At 37.4% G+C, this 18,365-nt stretch overlaps 1 protein-coding gene across 1 annotated transcript in view; it reads left to right on the plus strand.

Annotated features, from left to right (window-relative positions):
* The first annotated feature begins 906 nt into the window (after window positions 1-906).
* Window positions 907-18,365, plus strand: part of LOC133527133 (tyrosine-protein kinase CSK) — a 37,800-nt gene continuing 20,341 nt past the window's right edge. The window contains exons 1-5 of the mRNA XM_061864020.1: window positions 907-1,181; window positions 10,231-10,316; window positions 13,062-13,160; window positions 15,016-15,093; window positions 16,015-16,087. Of these exons, the coding sequence (XP_061720004.1) occupies window positions 10,269-10,316; window positions 13,062-13,160; window positions 15,016-15,093; window positions 16,015-16,087 (298 nt within the window). The 5' untranslated portion in view covers window positions 907-1,181; window positions 10,231-10,268. The remainder of the gene's footprint in view (window positions 1,182-10,230; window positions 10,317-13,061; window positions 13,161-15,015; window positions 15,094-16,014; window positions 16,088-18,365) is intronic.

Here is an 18,365-nt window from a genome sequence, read left to right on the forward strand (position 1 = left end):
TCCTCCTCCTGCTACGCTGACTGGGTACCCATACACTGAAAGAAATGTTTGCATAACTGTAACAAAATTTTGGTTACTGTTTACACAAAAATTGCGACTTGCGAACTATGTGTTATATGTTACAAAACCGTGTTTGGCTATCAGTGTTCAGGTACTGGGCTGGGCTACAAAATAAGTTTGTAAATTTATGCAAAGTTTATTTTCTTATAACCGTAGTTTAGTTATTTAGTAAAGTTACAAAACCAGTTCGGCTATCTATTTTTTTCAGTGTAGCTTGGAGTGCCGACGCAATACAATAATATTTTGCGTCGGTCCATTTTAATCTTTAATCCCCAACGAAAACTAAGGGCCATTTATTTGTTAATTTACGTGTCCATTTGTGACAATTCTTGAGTCTGTCTGTGCCTCTGCAAATGGATGTACCTGTTTTGTTTAGGTTTGTGTTCATTCATGATCAATAGTTATTTGCTATAAATGAAACGTTTCAGTCTTTAGCAGATTATTCACACTTTTTGTCTTGTATATATTATTCAACATATAATCTGGCTATTTGATGTAGAATTTTATTAAAACATTGTTTTAATGCATATCATGTAAATCATATAATACACAATCCATTGTGTAAATTAATTTTACTTACTCCCATGAAACGACATTACACTTAATTGAAGTTTGTCGAAAAACACAAGGTTTTCTTATGATTACGTACTTGATACATTTGTCTGAACATGTAGGTACAGTAGTCGACATGTTGGTACGACATTAAATTAGTCGTTAAGTATTCAACGTGTAACTTCACGGCCTTCAAGATTCGATTACGCAGTTGAGACAAACGACATGGATGTAGACGATCGTTTGTAATGTCTTTGCTAATAGGGAAAATCGTCGGTCCGTCATCGCAACCTCCCGCCCACTGGCAGTTTGCGATCGGCGGGCGCGTTGTCAGCACGCCGCCGTCGCCGCATGAGCCTTGGTGCCTCGCGTGCTGCGCGCCAATGTTGTCATCACCTCGCGGACGCGAACGTCACGCCATAAATAAACAAAGTACATCGCCAGTGACTCACGAATACGCACAAGTGTGTAAACAATTTAGCGTTCTCATTACAAGTGCTTTCTTACATAGCCTAGTTGAAATCTAGTGAAAATATACCATTAATGGATGTTGACACTCGTATTTTGAGGTATGTACAACATAGCGGAATTATAATGAGAGACCATTACACTGAGGAATGTTGTTGCACAAACGACCACAGCAATGTTTTACTCAAGTCTGCATAAAATTTCAAGTTCAGTTAAAATCAAATCATCTCTGATGTGGTTTGAAATTTAACCAGTCATTAAGACGTTAAAATTTACTCGATTTTTGAATGATTGTATAAATTTGATCATAACTTAAGTAGGTCTTCGTATAGTCGAAATATTTTAATTCTATGTATATTATGTATAATAAAACAAACTTCCGTAAACCAGTCCCGAAATAATCCACCAGGCTAGCATTCTTTGCGCGGCTTCAATCTTCTTAAGGCTCGAGGCTTTAGAACTTAATCTCATGAGCTGCCAGTGTCATACAGGAATCCTGGAGATTAAACTTTTGTGTTACGTTTTTCTCACAATTGTCGAATCAGACGACACTTGAGGAATACTCATAGGTTGTGGGCGTAACCTTGGAGAATACGACTGAATGGCTCTTGAACTTCGCCTTGCTTGCAAGTATCAATTCTTACAATATAAACAATAATTATGTTGTGCTTAGAATCCATTTTTTTTCTGGTTGGGTTAATTTACTTCTGGTTTTCCTGATTTCGCTATGTTTAAGTATGTAGTTAAGGTTCTAACCTTCTTTTAAGGGTGACCATATTGTCTAGTATTAGTATTGTTAAAGATGTCAACAGCGTTAAATCGTAATACCTCGGTATATTCCATTTCAAACACGTATCTTGGTTATAAATAAGTTTTACAAAATGTTAGTAAATGAAGTTAGCATATTTTTCTGTCGAATATTGACATTCTCACTTGACTTAGGTATGTCAAATCCTTTAGATTTTACATTGGATAACCAAGGTGAGAATCTTAAATTGCCAATGACGTTTTAATGACACTTGCACAAGCCTTGCTCCGACAGGATGACCGGTAAGATAGGTAAAAACACCAATCAGACTAATAACAGTAGAAATTACCTTGCTTACGGACTTTTTCCTGACTCACTGCAAATTTCGTCCCAGATTAGACCTGCTTATAAGTTGCCTCTAAGTTATTTTAAGCCTCGTATAAATATCATTGGTCATGTCGCTTGTCGCCACCAGCCTGCCGTCTGCGGGCATTTTAAGCGAGGGGTAGCAGTCGTTATGATTTATCGCCACGCCAAAACTGTATTAATGATCTTTCGCCATGAAAAAGCCATTCGCTCCCCGTTTCGGAACTTTTATTTACTGTCTGAATGCCAGTTGCCGATTGACCATTAGAGGGAGTGATCATGTAACTGAACATTCCAAAGAACGATTTATTATACTTTGTAAAACGCTTGTAATTACGTGCAACTTAACTCCATGCATATTTGTTTATTCAAGTGGCTCGATATCTATAAAATTGTTATTTTCCTTTGAAGCGGCCTTCTTGAAGGGAAGGAAGTAATTTCTATTAGCTAAGGCCATATTGTATTATCCCTGTGGTTGTTTCGCGGCGAAACCAATTTAAAGGGGGAGAAGCTTCGACAATCTTGTTACTAGATTTTGCCACTTTAGACTTGTTTGTACTAAATTATTATTTGATTCTCTTATGTTTATCATATCTTAAGGTATAGTATGGTATCTGCATTTCTTTGTAAAAATAAAAGCTGTTAGAAACTCGACAGGACAGCAATTGTTTTTAAACCACAAATACTTATCATTAATATGTAAAGTGAAATTTCAGTACGACCGCAATCTTAGTATGATGTTTTTATTTATGATCTAAATAATACAAACTGCATCATGACAAGTAGTTTATCCGGTGCATTCCTTTAAGAGTACGTTCTGCCATCATGTGGTTTTCATGATTTACCGTTTGCATGTTGAACTACACGACAACATGTCGGGTTCTACCACGTTCACTGAAAGAAATGTTTGCATAACTGTAACAAAATTTTGGTTACTGTTTACAAAAAAATTGGGACTTGCGAACTATGTGTTATATGTTACAAAACCGTGTTTGGCTATCAGTGTTCAGGTACTGGGTATACACTACAAAATAAGTTTGTAAATTTATGCAAAGTTTTTTTTGTAGTTTAGTTATTTAGTAAAGTTACAAAACCAGTTCGGCTATCTATTTTTTTCAGTGTTTGCTGTCACGTTCATGTTACACCAATCATTTCTATACGTATTACCATTTTCTATTCGGTTCCAAAATTTCATTTAGGGCATTCTACAAAAGTTTTGTTATTAAAATAATATTATATTTAAAACATACTTACGTATCAGGATGGCAGCATCATTTTCGCTCTTACGATTAACGGCATCGTAGATTTAAATTAAAATCTATCCCTTTTTCGTCGGTCGGGTAACAACTTGCAAAGCTTTGTTTATTTACAGATGACTAAACAAAAAATAAGGAATTATTCGTACAATATCTTTTACACAGACAAGTACCTATTAAACATACTAGTGCATAGGACGGAATCTCCCTTAATTTTAAAATAAATGATATATAATAATGAAATATGTCCATTATTTGTATTTGTTCGAATTGAGCAATACAATAATTGATGTCTCATGCCTAAAATATTTTCTTGTTTTTGTCAAGTTCCGGTTAATCAACGGTACAGAAATAAAATAATTTGTAAACAGATGGATAAAGTAAACAGTCTGGGATGTATAGACCGGCGTCCGTATCACTTCCTACATTTTATTTAAAGGCGGGTTAACGACCTTTGAGTCTGGTCTACCAATTCTAATGTTTAACGAACATCTCATCAAGTCTATGTACCTGTCACAAATTCACGCCAAGTGGCTACAGTCTCTTGAATGAAGCAGTGTGGACAAGACAACTGATTGTATGTTATGTTATAACGTGTATTAACAAAAAGTTGTTCATAATTTGAAATACTGGAATTGAAACTAGTGTCAAGTATAGAAAAAAAAAATTGTCTACTCAAATTCTCCGAATTTATCGATTTACCATTGATAATTTACCAGTATGGGTATCGGGCTCAGGATAGACGAGTTACATATTATATTACCCAATTAAGTCTGTACATTTAAGAATATACAGCTTTGAAAAAGCTTGTTTAACGTAAAGCTGCCATCTGACTCTATTGTCTAGTATTTCAACTAACCTAATTCGTGCACTGCACACTGGCTCAAACTGTTCCCTCTTTCTCTCCACTTAACCATGTCCCTGGCCCAAATCTGTCACTCCTTATAAAACTTAAAACTGAATCAAAAGGTGGGTCTGATTGTATTTTTGCCCTTTGTCTCTGAACCTTATTGATTTTTATATGTAGTAGTGATAGGTTATTCTTCCTTCCATCCATCCTGATAATAAGTGCAAAACATAAACTTTACGTTTTAGTTACGTTACGTAAAATATTGGCAAAAAGTAGGGGACTACCCAAGTACGACAAGCTCGCAGATTTCTGGCCAAACGGCATGTAAACTTGTCACAAGCCCGAGTGTTTACATTCAAGACCGGTTTGCGAGTAGATCCACCGGGTTACGTTACGTGAGAGCCGAATGATTCGATACTACAGTCAATGGGGGCTTGGCGAAAGTGATTGGACTGATTTGCATTATCTGCTGGAGTGGATTGCATGGCGCTGTGGCGCGACGCGACGGCGATACGGAAGTTATTAATATTAATGGGTATAACTTTTATTTATGTTCAAGACGAACAGTTAGCATAAATAGTAGCAGGAGCGACTCTGCGCCAAAACGATCTAGCATTCTCCAATAGCTCTACATAAATCGATATATCTATTCATAGGTGTAGAGCAATTTAGAGTGCAAGCGATATATTAAATTCGATTATTTCGAACTATAAACATATTAATTTTTAACAATCAGAAACGTCTGCTAACGATGCTATTAAAGCTTAGAATAAATTTAAAAGTGGAAAAAATTACTGTCTTGGGTGAGACTTGAACTCACGGCCTCTGGATACAAACCCACTCAACCACCCAAGACAGTAATTATTCTACTTTTAAATTTATTCTATAAAGATTTGTCAGTTTTTAAGTACATATACAGGGTGATCAATCCAAAACGGTCAGTATGGAGAAGTCAGAAAGTATGAGAGATAGCCACATCTGTTCTTAGGAAACATGGCTACAATTTTAAATTTAATAATAATGACATTCAATCTTTTTACAAGCTTTTATTTACTTTCACCTGACCGTTCTCTGTTTGTAATCAAATCTTGCAAGTTAAATTTGACCCACTTCCCGGTTTCCGATGAAGCTGAAAATTTGCATACATATGTAAGTCGGGTGACAATGCAATAATATGGTACCATCGAGATGATCTGATGATGGAGACAGGAGGTGGCCATAGGAACTCTGTGATAAAACAACGTAACCTAATTGTGTTTGGGGTTGAAAGAATTGTCTAGATGAGTATTAGTTACTTGTGGAAAGAAAAGTATAGTCAGCGATAAAAGCTAGTACCAAAAATGAAATTTTTGCCAAAAACTTATTTTTACTACTTATTCTTCCTTGTACATCTTAATTAATGATTCATTACTTTATTGTGTGTTGTGAGATAGCATCTATGATGTAATCACTTATCATCATTAACTGCACAATAGATGACGCGGCGGTACCCGGGGTTTCCTTGCCTAATACCTACCTGCCTATGTATATCTAACAGGAAAATCTTATTGGGATCTTATTTCCCCCATATTTGTCATAGAACTCGAACCAAAATTTTTCCTCTTCCATGCCATTTACACAAAGTGTTTTTGTTTGATTACAATGACTTCAAGAAAACATTGCTCGAGTTTACGTTTATCTTTTCTAATACGTTCTTCATTCAGTTGTAATGGGTTTTTATTCTGATAAGGCCTTATCAATGTAAATTTGTTCAAAATCTTGATTCTTCTCAGTTGTTTAAAGATTATATATGCCATTTCGTTCTTAGAACTCTTAATATTTCGCCGTGTCCGTCTGTCTTTCTGTCATTTGTAAATTTAAACGGCTATTGTCTTATTGACATTTGCATATTTGCCAAAGTTATCAGGATGCAATGTGTCACTTTTTTATCGGTGCTCTAATCAAAATATATTGTTGTGCCGTGTCGAGATACCAGGAAACACGTAGCTTTGCAGTAAACCTTGTAAAGACATCCTTACTGGTTGTTTATCGTAGTGCAGTCGAAAGTGAAACGCTGGTCGTTCAACTCGGCACGCGCCTCCACGACACTGTCGGCAATCTCGTCAGTGCTCGCCGAATTCCCACCGGTCTCAAGCAAACCAATAAAAAATAGTATCCTATTATGCCGTTATCAGGAACTCCGAAGTTGCAAATACACTGGCGTGGGTGATAGTTGGCCTGTGGTCGGTATATGTAATGAGAATAATGAGCCGCAGACGCAGCACCGTGCCGACATAACTGCGACGCTAGATTAAGGCTGGTGTTAGTCTTCTGACAGTTCTGACGTCGATCAGTGTAGCCAGAACTTATTACCAGACGCGGTCATTGTTTGTCTAAACGTGGATACAAAATCTATTACCGACGTCAGGACCTTTGTGGAATGGCCATCAGAGAAGAGTAAACAGGCCTTTATATCATGCACAACAATCCTCACGAGCTAGGGTTAGCTACTCATTTTGACATCCTATGCCAAATCTTAAGTGGGTATCGCAGGGTTGTTAAGTTGTCATTGCTGCTGGCAGTGCTGTCATGGATTAATATGACTAGCCTCAAACTAATAGCAGTGTCTTCAAAACTGTGTGAAGGGTGAAGCAAACATAACTGGCCTTTAAAATAATGCGGCCATTGGCTTGGAGGTTCCATTGAAAGATCGACCTTGTTATCCCAAATGTGACCATACGATTATGCGATCCATATCGAAATGTCACTTGATGTCCAATCGCCCTGCTGTGTCTAATACGATTTAGTGTTATGGTTTGACGTCATGCAACTAACAAACCTATACGTAGACATATGGCCACAACTCGTGGGAGGCAGTATTAGGAAACACTATAATAATAGTTTCGCAGTAAGCATTCCACTGTGACCGTTTTGTCCGCACTGTTATTATTTCAACTGGGTTAGCTTAACATACATTTAATTCTATGGTTTATAGTACGGTGGCAAAATGTGGTGTGATGTGTCATACCCAGTTGTTGGTCTCCTTGCCTCATCGCCATATAAAGTGCTAGCCCTAACCTTTAGAGCAATGTTTTTAGAATACATGAGCAATATTCTAAGTTAAGACACATCACATTGATCAACTTTACTTGTATAGTAGCAATGTTAAATTGATACTTTTGGATCAGCTTAAAAGCACCATATGGAGCACTAGAATATTATATTTATATTGCATACAGTCAAGATAATAACATTTAGTATGCATTTCCTATATCCTAATAAAGAATAGTACCTATGTAAGTATTTACAAATATCATCAATTTTCACATGTAAAATTTATAAAGTAATTTCATATTTTGAAATAAATAATACGTTAAAATTGACCGTGAGTGTTGCGTATTCACATTATAGCGTGATACAAACATGTTAATGTGTGTGGTTATGTAGAAAACATTGCAACTCCGGCGGCAGAAGCGCGCAGTCACGCATGATACAAAAACTGCAACTAGTCAAGTAATAGTAGTTGCGTCGCTTGTGCAACGCCACGCCACTGCTACTGTAGGCCCGGCTCGGGAAATCACCATATCCGCTCAATTGCGACGCTGAACCTACTTTCACAACTGATCTTACATATACAGTAGGGCCTAGATAATCCGTACACAGGCTAATCCGAACTGCCGAGTGACCCCTTTCTTTGAGGGACATAGCCTTTGCTCGGTCAATAAATAGAACCCGGCAGACTAAATTAGTTGAGTTCTTAAAATTATTTCGCTTTTCACATCACAATTATGTAGTTTTAAGTTATAGGTTAAGGGTCTATTTTTTAGATAGTAACATCACTGTTAATATCCATCATGTATACTGTTATTGTAAATAAAATAGATTCCTCTTAAAAAAAGGTCGGTTTTTGTAATTTTGGAGTATCATACATATATTTTTAAGAATATTCTTTAATTTATATATCACATACAATCGGAACGCTCCGTGAGTCCGAACAGGGGTCGTTTTTTTGAAGTACAGTTTATCGAGGTCCTACTGTATAAACTAAACTGTAATTTAGAAGATATAAAAGCTTTAATTCAAGCAAAAAGCTGTGTTTTAGGAATACAGCGTAACAGCTAGATGCATTAAGTTTCCTGGGCAGTGCCGCTTCGTTTGAGCTGCCGGTCCTCATACATTTATAGGCCGCTGCCCGCCCCACCCCGTCGCACTAGATCGCCCCTCACTTCTAATTCTGTACTCAATTAGTGTGCCTGAGTGCCTTAACTCCTGACTTAATGCGATAGTACGCTGCATGAACGACTGAAGAGCGCAAACACGGTAAAGTGCCGTATTAAGATTATTAAGAAGTAAATGTATGAGAAAAGCTGAGGTTTTATTAAACCACACATACCCTTAAAGGAATTTTCAACTTTGCTTTAAATTATGTTACCCGGTCTCCAAGACTTGTTTCCCTTTTTGAGTGTAAAGTACGCTTGTATGTTTTCCTTGATCTATATTCTGGTTTCTTCGGCTAATGTTCAGGCGGCTAAAATAAACAAACCGATAAATCCATTTTATTTATATCAGTGATTACCATGTGCAACACTATTCATTGACTATTCGGAACATAAAACTCTTTAAAAACTAAAGGTTGACACAAGAAAACGCATTGGCGCAATTCTGCGTGGCAGGTACTCGTATGAGTAGCGTTAGAAATATGAAGATCAAAACATGAAAACCTCAGTTGACGATATACCTTTAAGTATTCGTGTCATTAATGTTAGTATCGATATTACACCTGTTAGTACACGGTTACATAAGTACACGTGTGCAGTGTGTCACGACAGCCGTTCATGCTCCGGTGATGCTCGCTAGTCCATATCGGGAACGATAGTGAAGCCCAAAACCTCAATCTTTTCAGCTGTGTTCACTTCTGAGGTAATCCTCCGTAACGAATAGGTAGACATTTTTTATCGGTAATTTACATGTAAAGTTTACGCGCATTTAATCTTTTATAGTAATTAATTCCATATTGAGTTCGTCATGCATCTGCATATTAATTATTACTAGTTTTATTATACGCTGACTCATTATTGCTTTATTAACATAATTATGAAACTTGACGGCAGATATACCTGTTTTTGAAAGATATTGTGCATATTTTGTTAAAAGAGATTAACTCCTTTCCTTGCTGTAAGCTTCATCAACGCGTGATGCTCTTGCATTGCCACAACCGTAATAGCCTTAATGATAATGTCATGTTGAAACTGTTCTATTTATTGGCATGTTAGCACCAAGGCACGGTCGTTTCCAACGTAGTAAACGGTTACGGAATGACCATGATCGCACACGCAGCCGCAAACGACGTTAACAGTATTCCGATTGGCCATTTCCACGAGAGCTCGTGTTAATGCGTGACTCGCGGCGCCGCGTAAGGTTCCGGCGCCTAGTTGACCCACATAAAGGGCTGCAATGAAGCTACTCAATTAACTATAACCAGCCATCCGGTTTTACTCGACAAAGAGGCCAAATCGCCGTCTTTAAATTAACCAATTATTTCACTACGTGTACTTTAAATGGCTAAGTGATCTGGATCGTGACGATTCTTTCTATTGTTGAATATGAAAGCGTAATCTATTTGCGGGTATAATAAAGGAATAGTTAAGAACAGGCTTTACTTTTCTAACGATTTTATATCCACTTTCATAGTAAATCGTTACCCAGGTACGGTATCTACTTATTAGATATATTGAAGCGACAAAGATGTTATAAAATATCTGAACTTGAAAATAGAGACATGTTCAGTTTACATAATATATCCGTTACAATCTTTTAACTATTTTTTTTTATCGATTACGGACTCGTCGAACATTTGCAATCGGTAAACTGTCCTTACAAGCTGCGTTCATATTAAATTTAATACTAAACTGAATAGCTGTGGGTCAATGTTTATTTTTGTTTGTTAACAGATGATGAAGAATAAAAGTTCGCGGTAGAGGCACCCGATATGAACTCGGACGTCCACCGCCACCAGGCGCATCCACCGCTTGCACAGGTAACATAAATAAGTCCTCCAAACTAACATTAGACGAATTGTCTTTTAAAACCTAAGGTATTGTACAGTAAAAAAACCTTTCATTCGGTGATGGTGATTAACACTTCTTTCTTTGTGGCGGCTCGACTTTCGGCCAGCATTTGATTGGGTTCGAAAAGATAAAATGCTATCAAAACATATTTGTTTCTCCTACTGTAACTAAGTACTGGACGGCGAATGCATTCTAACATATAATTACGTACATTCTGGTGGTTGTATTGCAATTTAGAATTAACTCGCGCGACTAAATTGAACAGAGTAGCAAAAATAGATTCGCGCTGTAATAGTTAGGCAATATTGATCGTCACAGACTAGACGTCTGCCGCTGCAAATATGCACTGTGACTATACTTTATATTGGAATATAATGTTTGTCTCCATTAACAAAGTAAATAAGCTTTATAGAAGATAGAGCGATAACGCTTCCGACAATGCTACTGCTAATCCAGAGTTGCTTGGAATAATCTAATGCCTGACTAAAATATTGCAAGCTCCAAGGTCTGTACCGAAATGAACAAGGAAGAGTTGGGCGATCTTGATCTCAATGCAAAACTTGAAGGTGGAGTAAACATAAAAATAAGAAATTTGCGTGTACAAAGAGCAATCGTGCACAATATATTGCCGCCGTACCTGCATCGCGTCGGTTTTGGCACGCCGCCAAGGTTGTGCGTTGCATTGTATCGTTAAATACCGTTCATATGTAAGTTTTATCTCAAAGTATGCAATTCACTTTGTGGAACTATCACATAAAGATAATACACCACAATAAACTTCAAACTAGTGGGCAATATTATACAGTGAGACTGATAGTCAGCAAAGATTATGATATTCAAGACAAGAAAACCCAAGCAGGAAGAGGAATAGTTGTGTTTAACTGAATTCCCTACATAAGCAGGTACAACCTTCGGTACAGGTAGACCCATAGGGACAAGTATTTCGTCAGCAAAATCATAATTAGAATGGGTACTTAAAGATTAATTGTATACTAGGATAAGAAAACACTAAAGACTCGCCCTTTGAAGTAACAAGCAGCAAACACGGTCACCGCGTTGTTAATAAATATTAACTAAGTACTTGCCGCTTATCGCCCGTTTGTCAGTGTCGCTTAATCTTACGTCCCCGATGCGGACGGTATGCGGTTTACTTTTTCTTTAAGCTGTTTGGTATTCACGATTCGTCTTTAAGTAAATGCCTTTGTATGAAAAGACTTGTCACGATTTTGACGCTACTGTTTACATAGAGTAGAGTCCGGAAACAGTTACGCATTTCGAACACGACATTGTTGGTTGTAAAGATTAGGGTTAAACTAGGTTTAGTCTTGTGATTGATTATATACGACGACCGGTCTGGCCTAGTGGGTAGTGACCCTGCCTACGAAGCCGATGGTCCCGGGTTCAAATCCTGGTAAGGGCATTTATTCGTGTGATGAGCATGGATATTTGTTCCTGAGTCATGGGTGTTTTCTATGTATTTAAGTATTTATATATTATATATATCGTTGTCTAAGTACCCTCAACACAAGCCTTATTGAGCTTACTGTGGGACTTAGTCAATTTGTGTAATAATGTCCTATAATATTTATTTTATTTATTATTATTTTATTTATTATGTTGTAAATACGTTGTTTCGTTAAAGGCAAAGACGCAGGCCCAAGTCGGTATGTCGGAGAGATTTTTTTCTAGCGCAAGTGCGTTAAAGGTACAATAGGATAGAACTATCCAATTATACAATAAAATTGTCTTAACATATAAATATAATTGTAATTTCCTTTCTGTACCGTATATCCACAATGACATTTAGCCTCCAAATAAAAGTCGGACGAGTTTCTAGCGTCCTATTTCAGTGACCTTCCATGGTGGCGCCACTCGGTACTAGACTGACTATCCATTTTACAAGTTTTAAATTTGCTTTGTCAGTTAATATGGGCAATTAATTCTTAAAAATTGAATAAAAGTCCCGATGTCTGACCTGAAATCAATAATATAATGAAGGCCCCAGTAGGTTCGTATTTTTCTCTCACTCTCTAAGCGTGAGCGAGATGGATGTGCATGCTCAGGACCGCAGATATCATTTTTTATTTATTTAAAAAAGTAATCGATGGATCCCTCAAAAATAAATTTGCGCATTTTTAGAAACAATTTTCATTATTTTATCTTTTGTGCATTTTTTTTTTTTTTTTTAATGCTACGTCGGTGGCAAACAAGCATACGGCCCGCCTGATGGTAAGCAGTCTCCGTAGCCTATGTACGCCTGCGACTCCAGAGGAGTTACATGCGCGTTGCCGACCGTAACCCCGCCCCCCCTCGTTGAGCTCTGGCAACCTTACTCACCGACAGGAACACAACACTATGAGTAGGGTCTAGTGTTATTTGGCTGCTGTTTTCTGTAAGGTGGAGGTACTTCCCCAGTTGCATAGGTAAATAAATAGTTACAAATTATTAAAATGCGTTTTAGAATTTAGACCTATGTTCGTGTTTTTTTTCTATCGAGCAAAAATCAGGATTCGAATCACAAAAATTACTAGAGAAAATTCTCAAGATTGCTAATAGAATTTTTGGCAACCGTATTGTGACAAGTATACTAACACAAGAGACGCGAGGTGAAAATGCGACAAGAAAAGTCAAATTTATACTATTCGTACTGTTCACGTCTCTTGCTCATAAAGCAGTCGGTGAGTGCAGGCTGAGCCGGTTGTTATGTGTTACAGCACAGCGTGGGCCCTTGCGGCTGGTACTCGGCGTCGGCGACGCCCGCGCCCACCGCGCCGGCCCGCCTCAAGCGCACGCAGCCCCCGCAGCAGCTGCCGGTCAGTTACATTTTCAACTCCTTTTTCAACCCTCAACGGTAACAGAGTTTTTGGTTTAAAGTCTGTGGTAAATTGTAGGGCTGGTTGCACCTCTCGCATCTGATGTGACGTTGAGAACTGTGAAACTTTTCATGCAAATGTAAAATAAAGGTTAACGAAATGCAACCGGCCCTAAATTCGTTATATTTAGTTTTTTTTTTCTTGGCCGAGTGTTCCTTTCCTATGTTCATAGTTTGTTTTGAATAATTACATGAGTTATGCCTACTGTAGACCATGCCACAGTTCGTGTTGCAAGAGATCGAAGATAAACCTTTATTGTATGCCTGCAATGTGCTTTTGACATTGTACATGATAGTAATAATACGGTAATTCTTGTCCAAGCAATGTAAAATCGCTAAATATGACCAACATGTCGAATACATTGTTGTTGTTGGCTGTACATCCTTTAATAGTGTGTGCTTTATCAATAATCACAAAGTATTGAATGTTTGCTTGGTTGGAGGATGATTGCCATCCTCACATCTAATTAAATTAACACATCTTGACGTGCGAAACGAACCTTGTCGTTCCTCATACTCAGCTAAAATGTTCCCCTGCCAGTTTTAAACCCTTTCTTATTTACAATGATGTTTTCAATTACCTTTTGCTTTTACTAACATTTTGTAAAAATGCAAGTCTTCCCACGCTGGAGCTGTAAATGTATATTTCATTGAGAAAAGTGCCCTAAGTAAGTAACAAATGAAAGGGGGAAAAGGAGAATGAAAGCTTGCTTTTTGTTGGTAAATAAATCGCTTTTGGTTGAGTCAGCACTAAAGGTAGCCACGCAGCACATTAAGAATATTTACTTGTTTAAAATTATCTGGACATGCCTATTCATTTTGTCAACAGAATTTTGTATCGATAATTTTTAATACTTCGCTCGGTTAGCTACTTTTGCTGCTGACCGTTGTTCTAATCCCTTAAACGTTCTTACCAATAACATTGACTAATGTCGATATACATAATAATAATCTTCCTGACATAAGTCGCTATTACCTACAATATAATTAATGTATAGGTCCAGGATGTGTTACAAATAGACGGCGTATTTAGTGAACATGTAGTTGCTTTTGCACGACTTGTTCGCTTCTAACTTACAAACTGTTATTGAGGCAATAAATTTAGGCTCCAGACTCGTAAGCTTCCCACGTCTCATTCCGAGTAATCTAACGCACAAACACGGATATATTCTCAGTAAAGTACCCACTCTGTTTACTTACTCGCGTACACATCGATTGAAACGAATCAAAGCTCCCAAACAAACGTGGTGTTTTTCACTGTGCAAATATTTTTTCGCCTCTTGCATTATTTAGTAGCGCTCAGAGTTTCAGCTTGAATATTGAATTTGAAATACAGTGGACTGCTCCATTGGTTACAGTGGAGGCAACTCCGACTTGTTTTAATGACAGGTCTTGGCATCGCAGACACATGGTGGAAGACGTGGTGTTGTCAAGAAATGTTTAAAATTTTAGTGGACTTAAGAGAGCTTTGCGCGTGCGAAGGCAGATAAGCGGGTTGGTTTTTTCTGCTAGTCATTCTCTTCATCAATAATTTTATGTAAATCTAGGTGTATGTGTAGGTATGGACTTTCTTAATGACAGTCAAATCGTGTCATAAGTGCCTGGCGAGATACGCAAGTGTAGGTACACTATAGGTACTCATTCGTGATACGTATTATGTGTAAGTCATTTAGGTCACTCTACATTACTTAGTCACTTCAGTTTAGGTTGGCTCTATGTAATAAGTTTAATATTCTGACTCCCATTTCACACAGCTATTGTATGAACTGTAACGTAACAAAGAATAGTTGTTTCAGTCCGGGGGAGGTGTGAGCAGCAATGGGCCGCACGCGCCCGTGTCTCCCACCGCACTGCAGAACCCCGCAGCACACAATGTAAGTACCTAACGAACGCGCCACATATTTTATTCCACTTCATTCCAGATGCGGAATCAGGGAGAGGCTTTTATCTTACAGTATTAAAGTGCGCGGAGTCTTTTCATGCGAACTTTAAGCATGTTTTAATTAGTTGGTTTTTGTTTTACCGATGTCTTTATTTATATTAATCATAACTATTTTTCACTGTGTACATGTTTTGGCCAGATCATAGATTTTGATAATTTCATGAAGTGCCATTTTAGAATATACATTACATAGTTAAGTTAGGTTTGATTTTTTCATTATGTGGCCAACCGACCATTTCATGAAATGATTACATTGATTACCACATCATAAAGTGATCAATTCTAAGATCTGGCCACGCCATACCTATAAATTTGAGACACCGATTATTTATGCCGAGTCCTATCTTACATCTTTGGCTACATTCGTGAAGCTATTGCTAAATGCCTTTCTTGCCGGTCCCATATTGGGATACCCTCCTCCAATTGAGGAGGGATTTAAATATTCTCGAGCAGTGGTGTAGGATTAGAGTCGGCGTAGCTTTATTTGACGTTCAAATAAGCGCATTGTAATATGCCTACTTGAAAAATCTTTATCCTTACTTAGTCTAAAACCCTTTAATAGTTCTTAATTGCGACTATAGGCAAGTCTTATGTTTGACCCCTTGATACTGGGAGGCATAACATGTTAATATGTTTTCAATTGCTCAAGTGTCAAACGATTAGTCGGTACTTACTTTACTAACAAACCGCGAATCTTCTTAAGAATAAGTTATAATGTTATCAACTTTAGGTAATGTGTCCTAAAGTGGAAAATCCCTTGTCACAGTTGTCACCTTAAGAATTTGCGATTTTAGGCAACGACATGCGACGATATTGGTAAGACAACAACAGTAAATAAAGTATTGTGTTGCAGAATGTGATGCCGTCATCGGTCCGCGCGGCTGGCCCCGCCCCGGGCGCCATGCACGCCTCACAGACCACCGCTGGTAACTACTTGATTGATGAGACAATAGTATACCACCAGTGTCCCTTCCCTTACAAACTCCACTATTTTGGTAATTCTAATGCCAAATTTACATTGCAACGACTCGCGAAGCGAATAGCGAACGTGAATAGGGTAACTGCTATAGTTATTGGCCTTACCTAACAAACCAGAAAGAAACAAGCCAAAAGAAGTCTTGTTGTAACAAATTACTAGGGAAAACGGACCTCCGCTGTTTGCCTTGTCATTGGCCTCGCCACTCGCACCCATATTTTATTTATTTATTTAAAATATGTTTACACGACATTACAGAAATCTAATGCGTCATGCAACCAAGATCAAACATGTTAACAACAGCACATAATAAAAAGAAGATACAATAACATTGTACACAAAATAAATAATATTTATTACATTACACTCGAAGGCCTGGCATCCATCACCCCACAGAACCAGTCATTTCTCACACTCGCCCACCGCCATGCAATCAGATCGCACTCCGGTGCTGACGCCAAGAGTGTATTAAGTAGTGAGAGAGCGCGGGGCAGTGGAGAGTTCTTACGCGACTCAGTCCGAGCAGCCGGGACAGCAAGAAGAACGCGTCGTCGAGGCCTGAGAGATATTTTGGGGACGTCTGGAACAAATAGTCGCACTAGGCGGCTTAATAGTTCAGATCCTCAGATCATAGAAAGTACTAGATGGCTGACGGAGGCGTGGCGCGTGTCGCCACGACATGGCCACATCGTGGCCATACCGGCCCGCCGTAAGACAGTAGCAAATTAGCTGTCATTGAACAATGTGCGCGTCAATTTTATTGAAATGCCGAATTATAGCGTTATTTTGTGTCGAAATAGGAGTGCATCCAAAAACTATAAGGATCATGGAGTTACATACCACATTTTTTTTCACGTATTAGTCAATAAAACCACACATTTTAACAAATAAATCCAGTGACATATGATTTTTCTGAGTCAGACCATGTTGCCATACAAACGCGTGGTAATTTATCTATGCATCCTACATTGACGCTTTGGCATGGAAAACTATTTGTAGTGTCCATAGCAACGGCGCAATGCATTAAACCGCTAACGATATTCACAGGGGCATTATTGTTTCTTGGTACGACCGCCAACCGCTCCCTTCATTGACGCCGCGAAGTAGAGTGGTGCTCGTGCATATAATTGATCTTTGAGCGTTATCGATAAAAATGTTTGGATATAGTGTGTATGAAAGTAATTATTTTTCAAGTAAAATTTTACAATTATTTTATATGCACCTAATGTTTAATTTAATACTTATTAATTTGGATTAAAAATCGAATAGGTAAGCCAAAAAATAAACTGATTTAATTAAGTACAATTTATTTATAACATTATAGTTTATACCTATAAGTATATTTTATTCAGGTTCTTAGCAACGATTCGAATAACTGCACTAGGTATAATCAAATATGTTCATGATTGCAATTTTTTTCAGTTTCCCGAAAAATTCCAGTATTAAAAAAAAATGGATAGATGCTACAGGTAGACGGCCCTAACTGGTTTACGAGCGAGAAAAGTGTTATTTGTTTGGATCATTTGCAAGAAAAATGTTTCCAGTTACACTTCACCTCATTTATATAACGATAGAATATAAATATGTTTAAAATAATAGTATATTGTTATACTTAGTCGATCCAAAAGTTCTATCAGAAAGATTTTTACTGATAATTATGATTACTCTTTCCTTATTATTCGTACATATGATTTAAAAGCTTATTTAATGGTGCATTATACTTACAATATAATTTACTATAACTTGCTTTCGCAGTTCTTCATAACTCTATGTAACATGCTGGAATTGCTTTCAATTGGTGACGAAATATGCTATAATAAACTGAAACTATTTTTTTAATGAAGCGCTCGCGTCTAACGACAATCCCAAAGTAAACAATTTAAACAAACATTACATCAAATAATGACTAAAATTTAAACCAATTTGATTAGTTAAGCATAAACAAGCTTTCGCATCATGGTACATGTTTTTTTTTTTAAATTAAAAGCTTTGTATTACATTTTATCAGTAAAAACCTTTGTGAGAGAACTTATGGATCAACTAATATACCTTACACGTACCTTAAAATACTTAGCTCGTAAATAAGGTCAAAAATTTAAAGGAATATAAATTAAGTCTATGGCAATTATTACTTGAAACAAAAATGTCAAAACTCTAAGGTCATGTTACTCATGTTCAGAACATGTAAAATATCGATAGCTCTATCGAATTGTCCTCACTCTAGTGCC

The sequence above is a fragment of the Cydia pomonella genome, chromosome 17 (genome assembly GCF_033807575.1).
Source record: "Cydia pomonella isolate Wapato2018A chromosome 17, ilCydPomo1, whole genome shotgun sequence".
Lineage (NCBI taxonomy): Eukaryota > Metazoa > Arthropoda > Insecta > Lepidoptera > Tortricidae > Cydia > Cydia pomonella.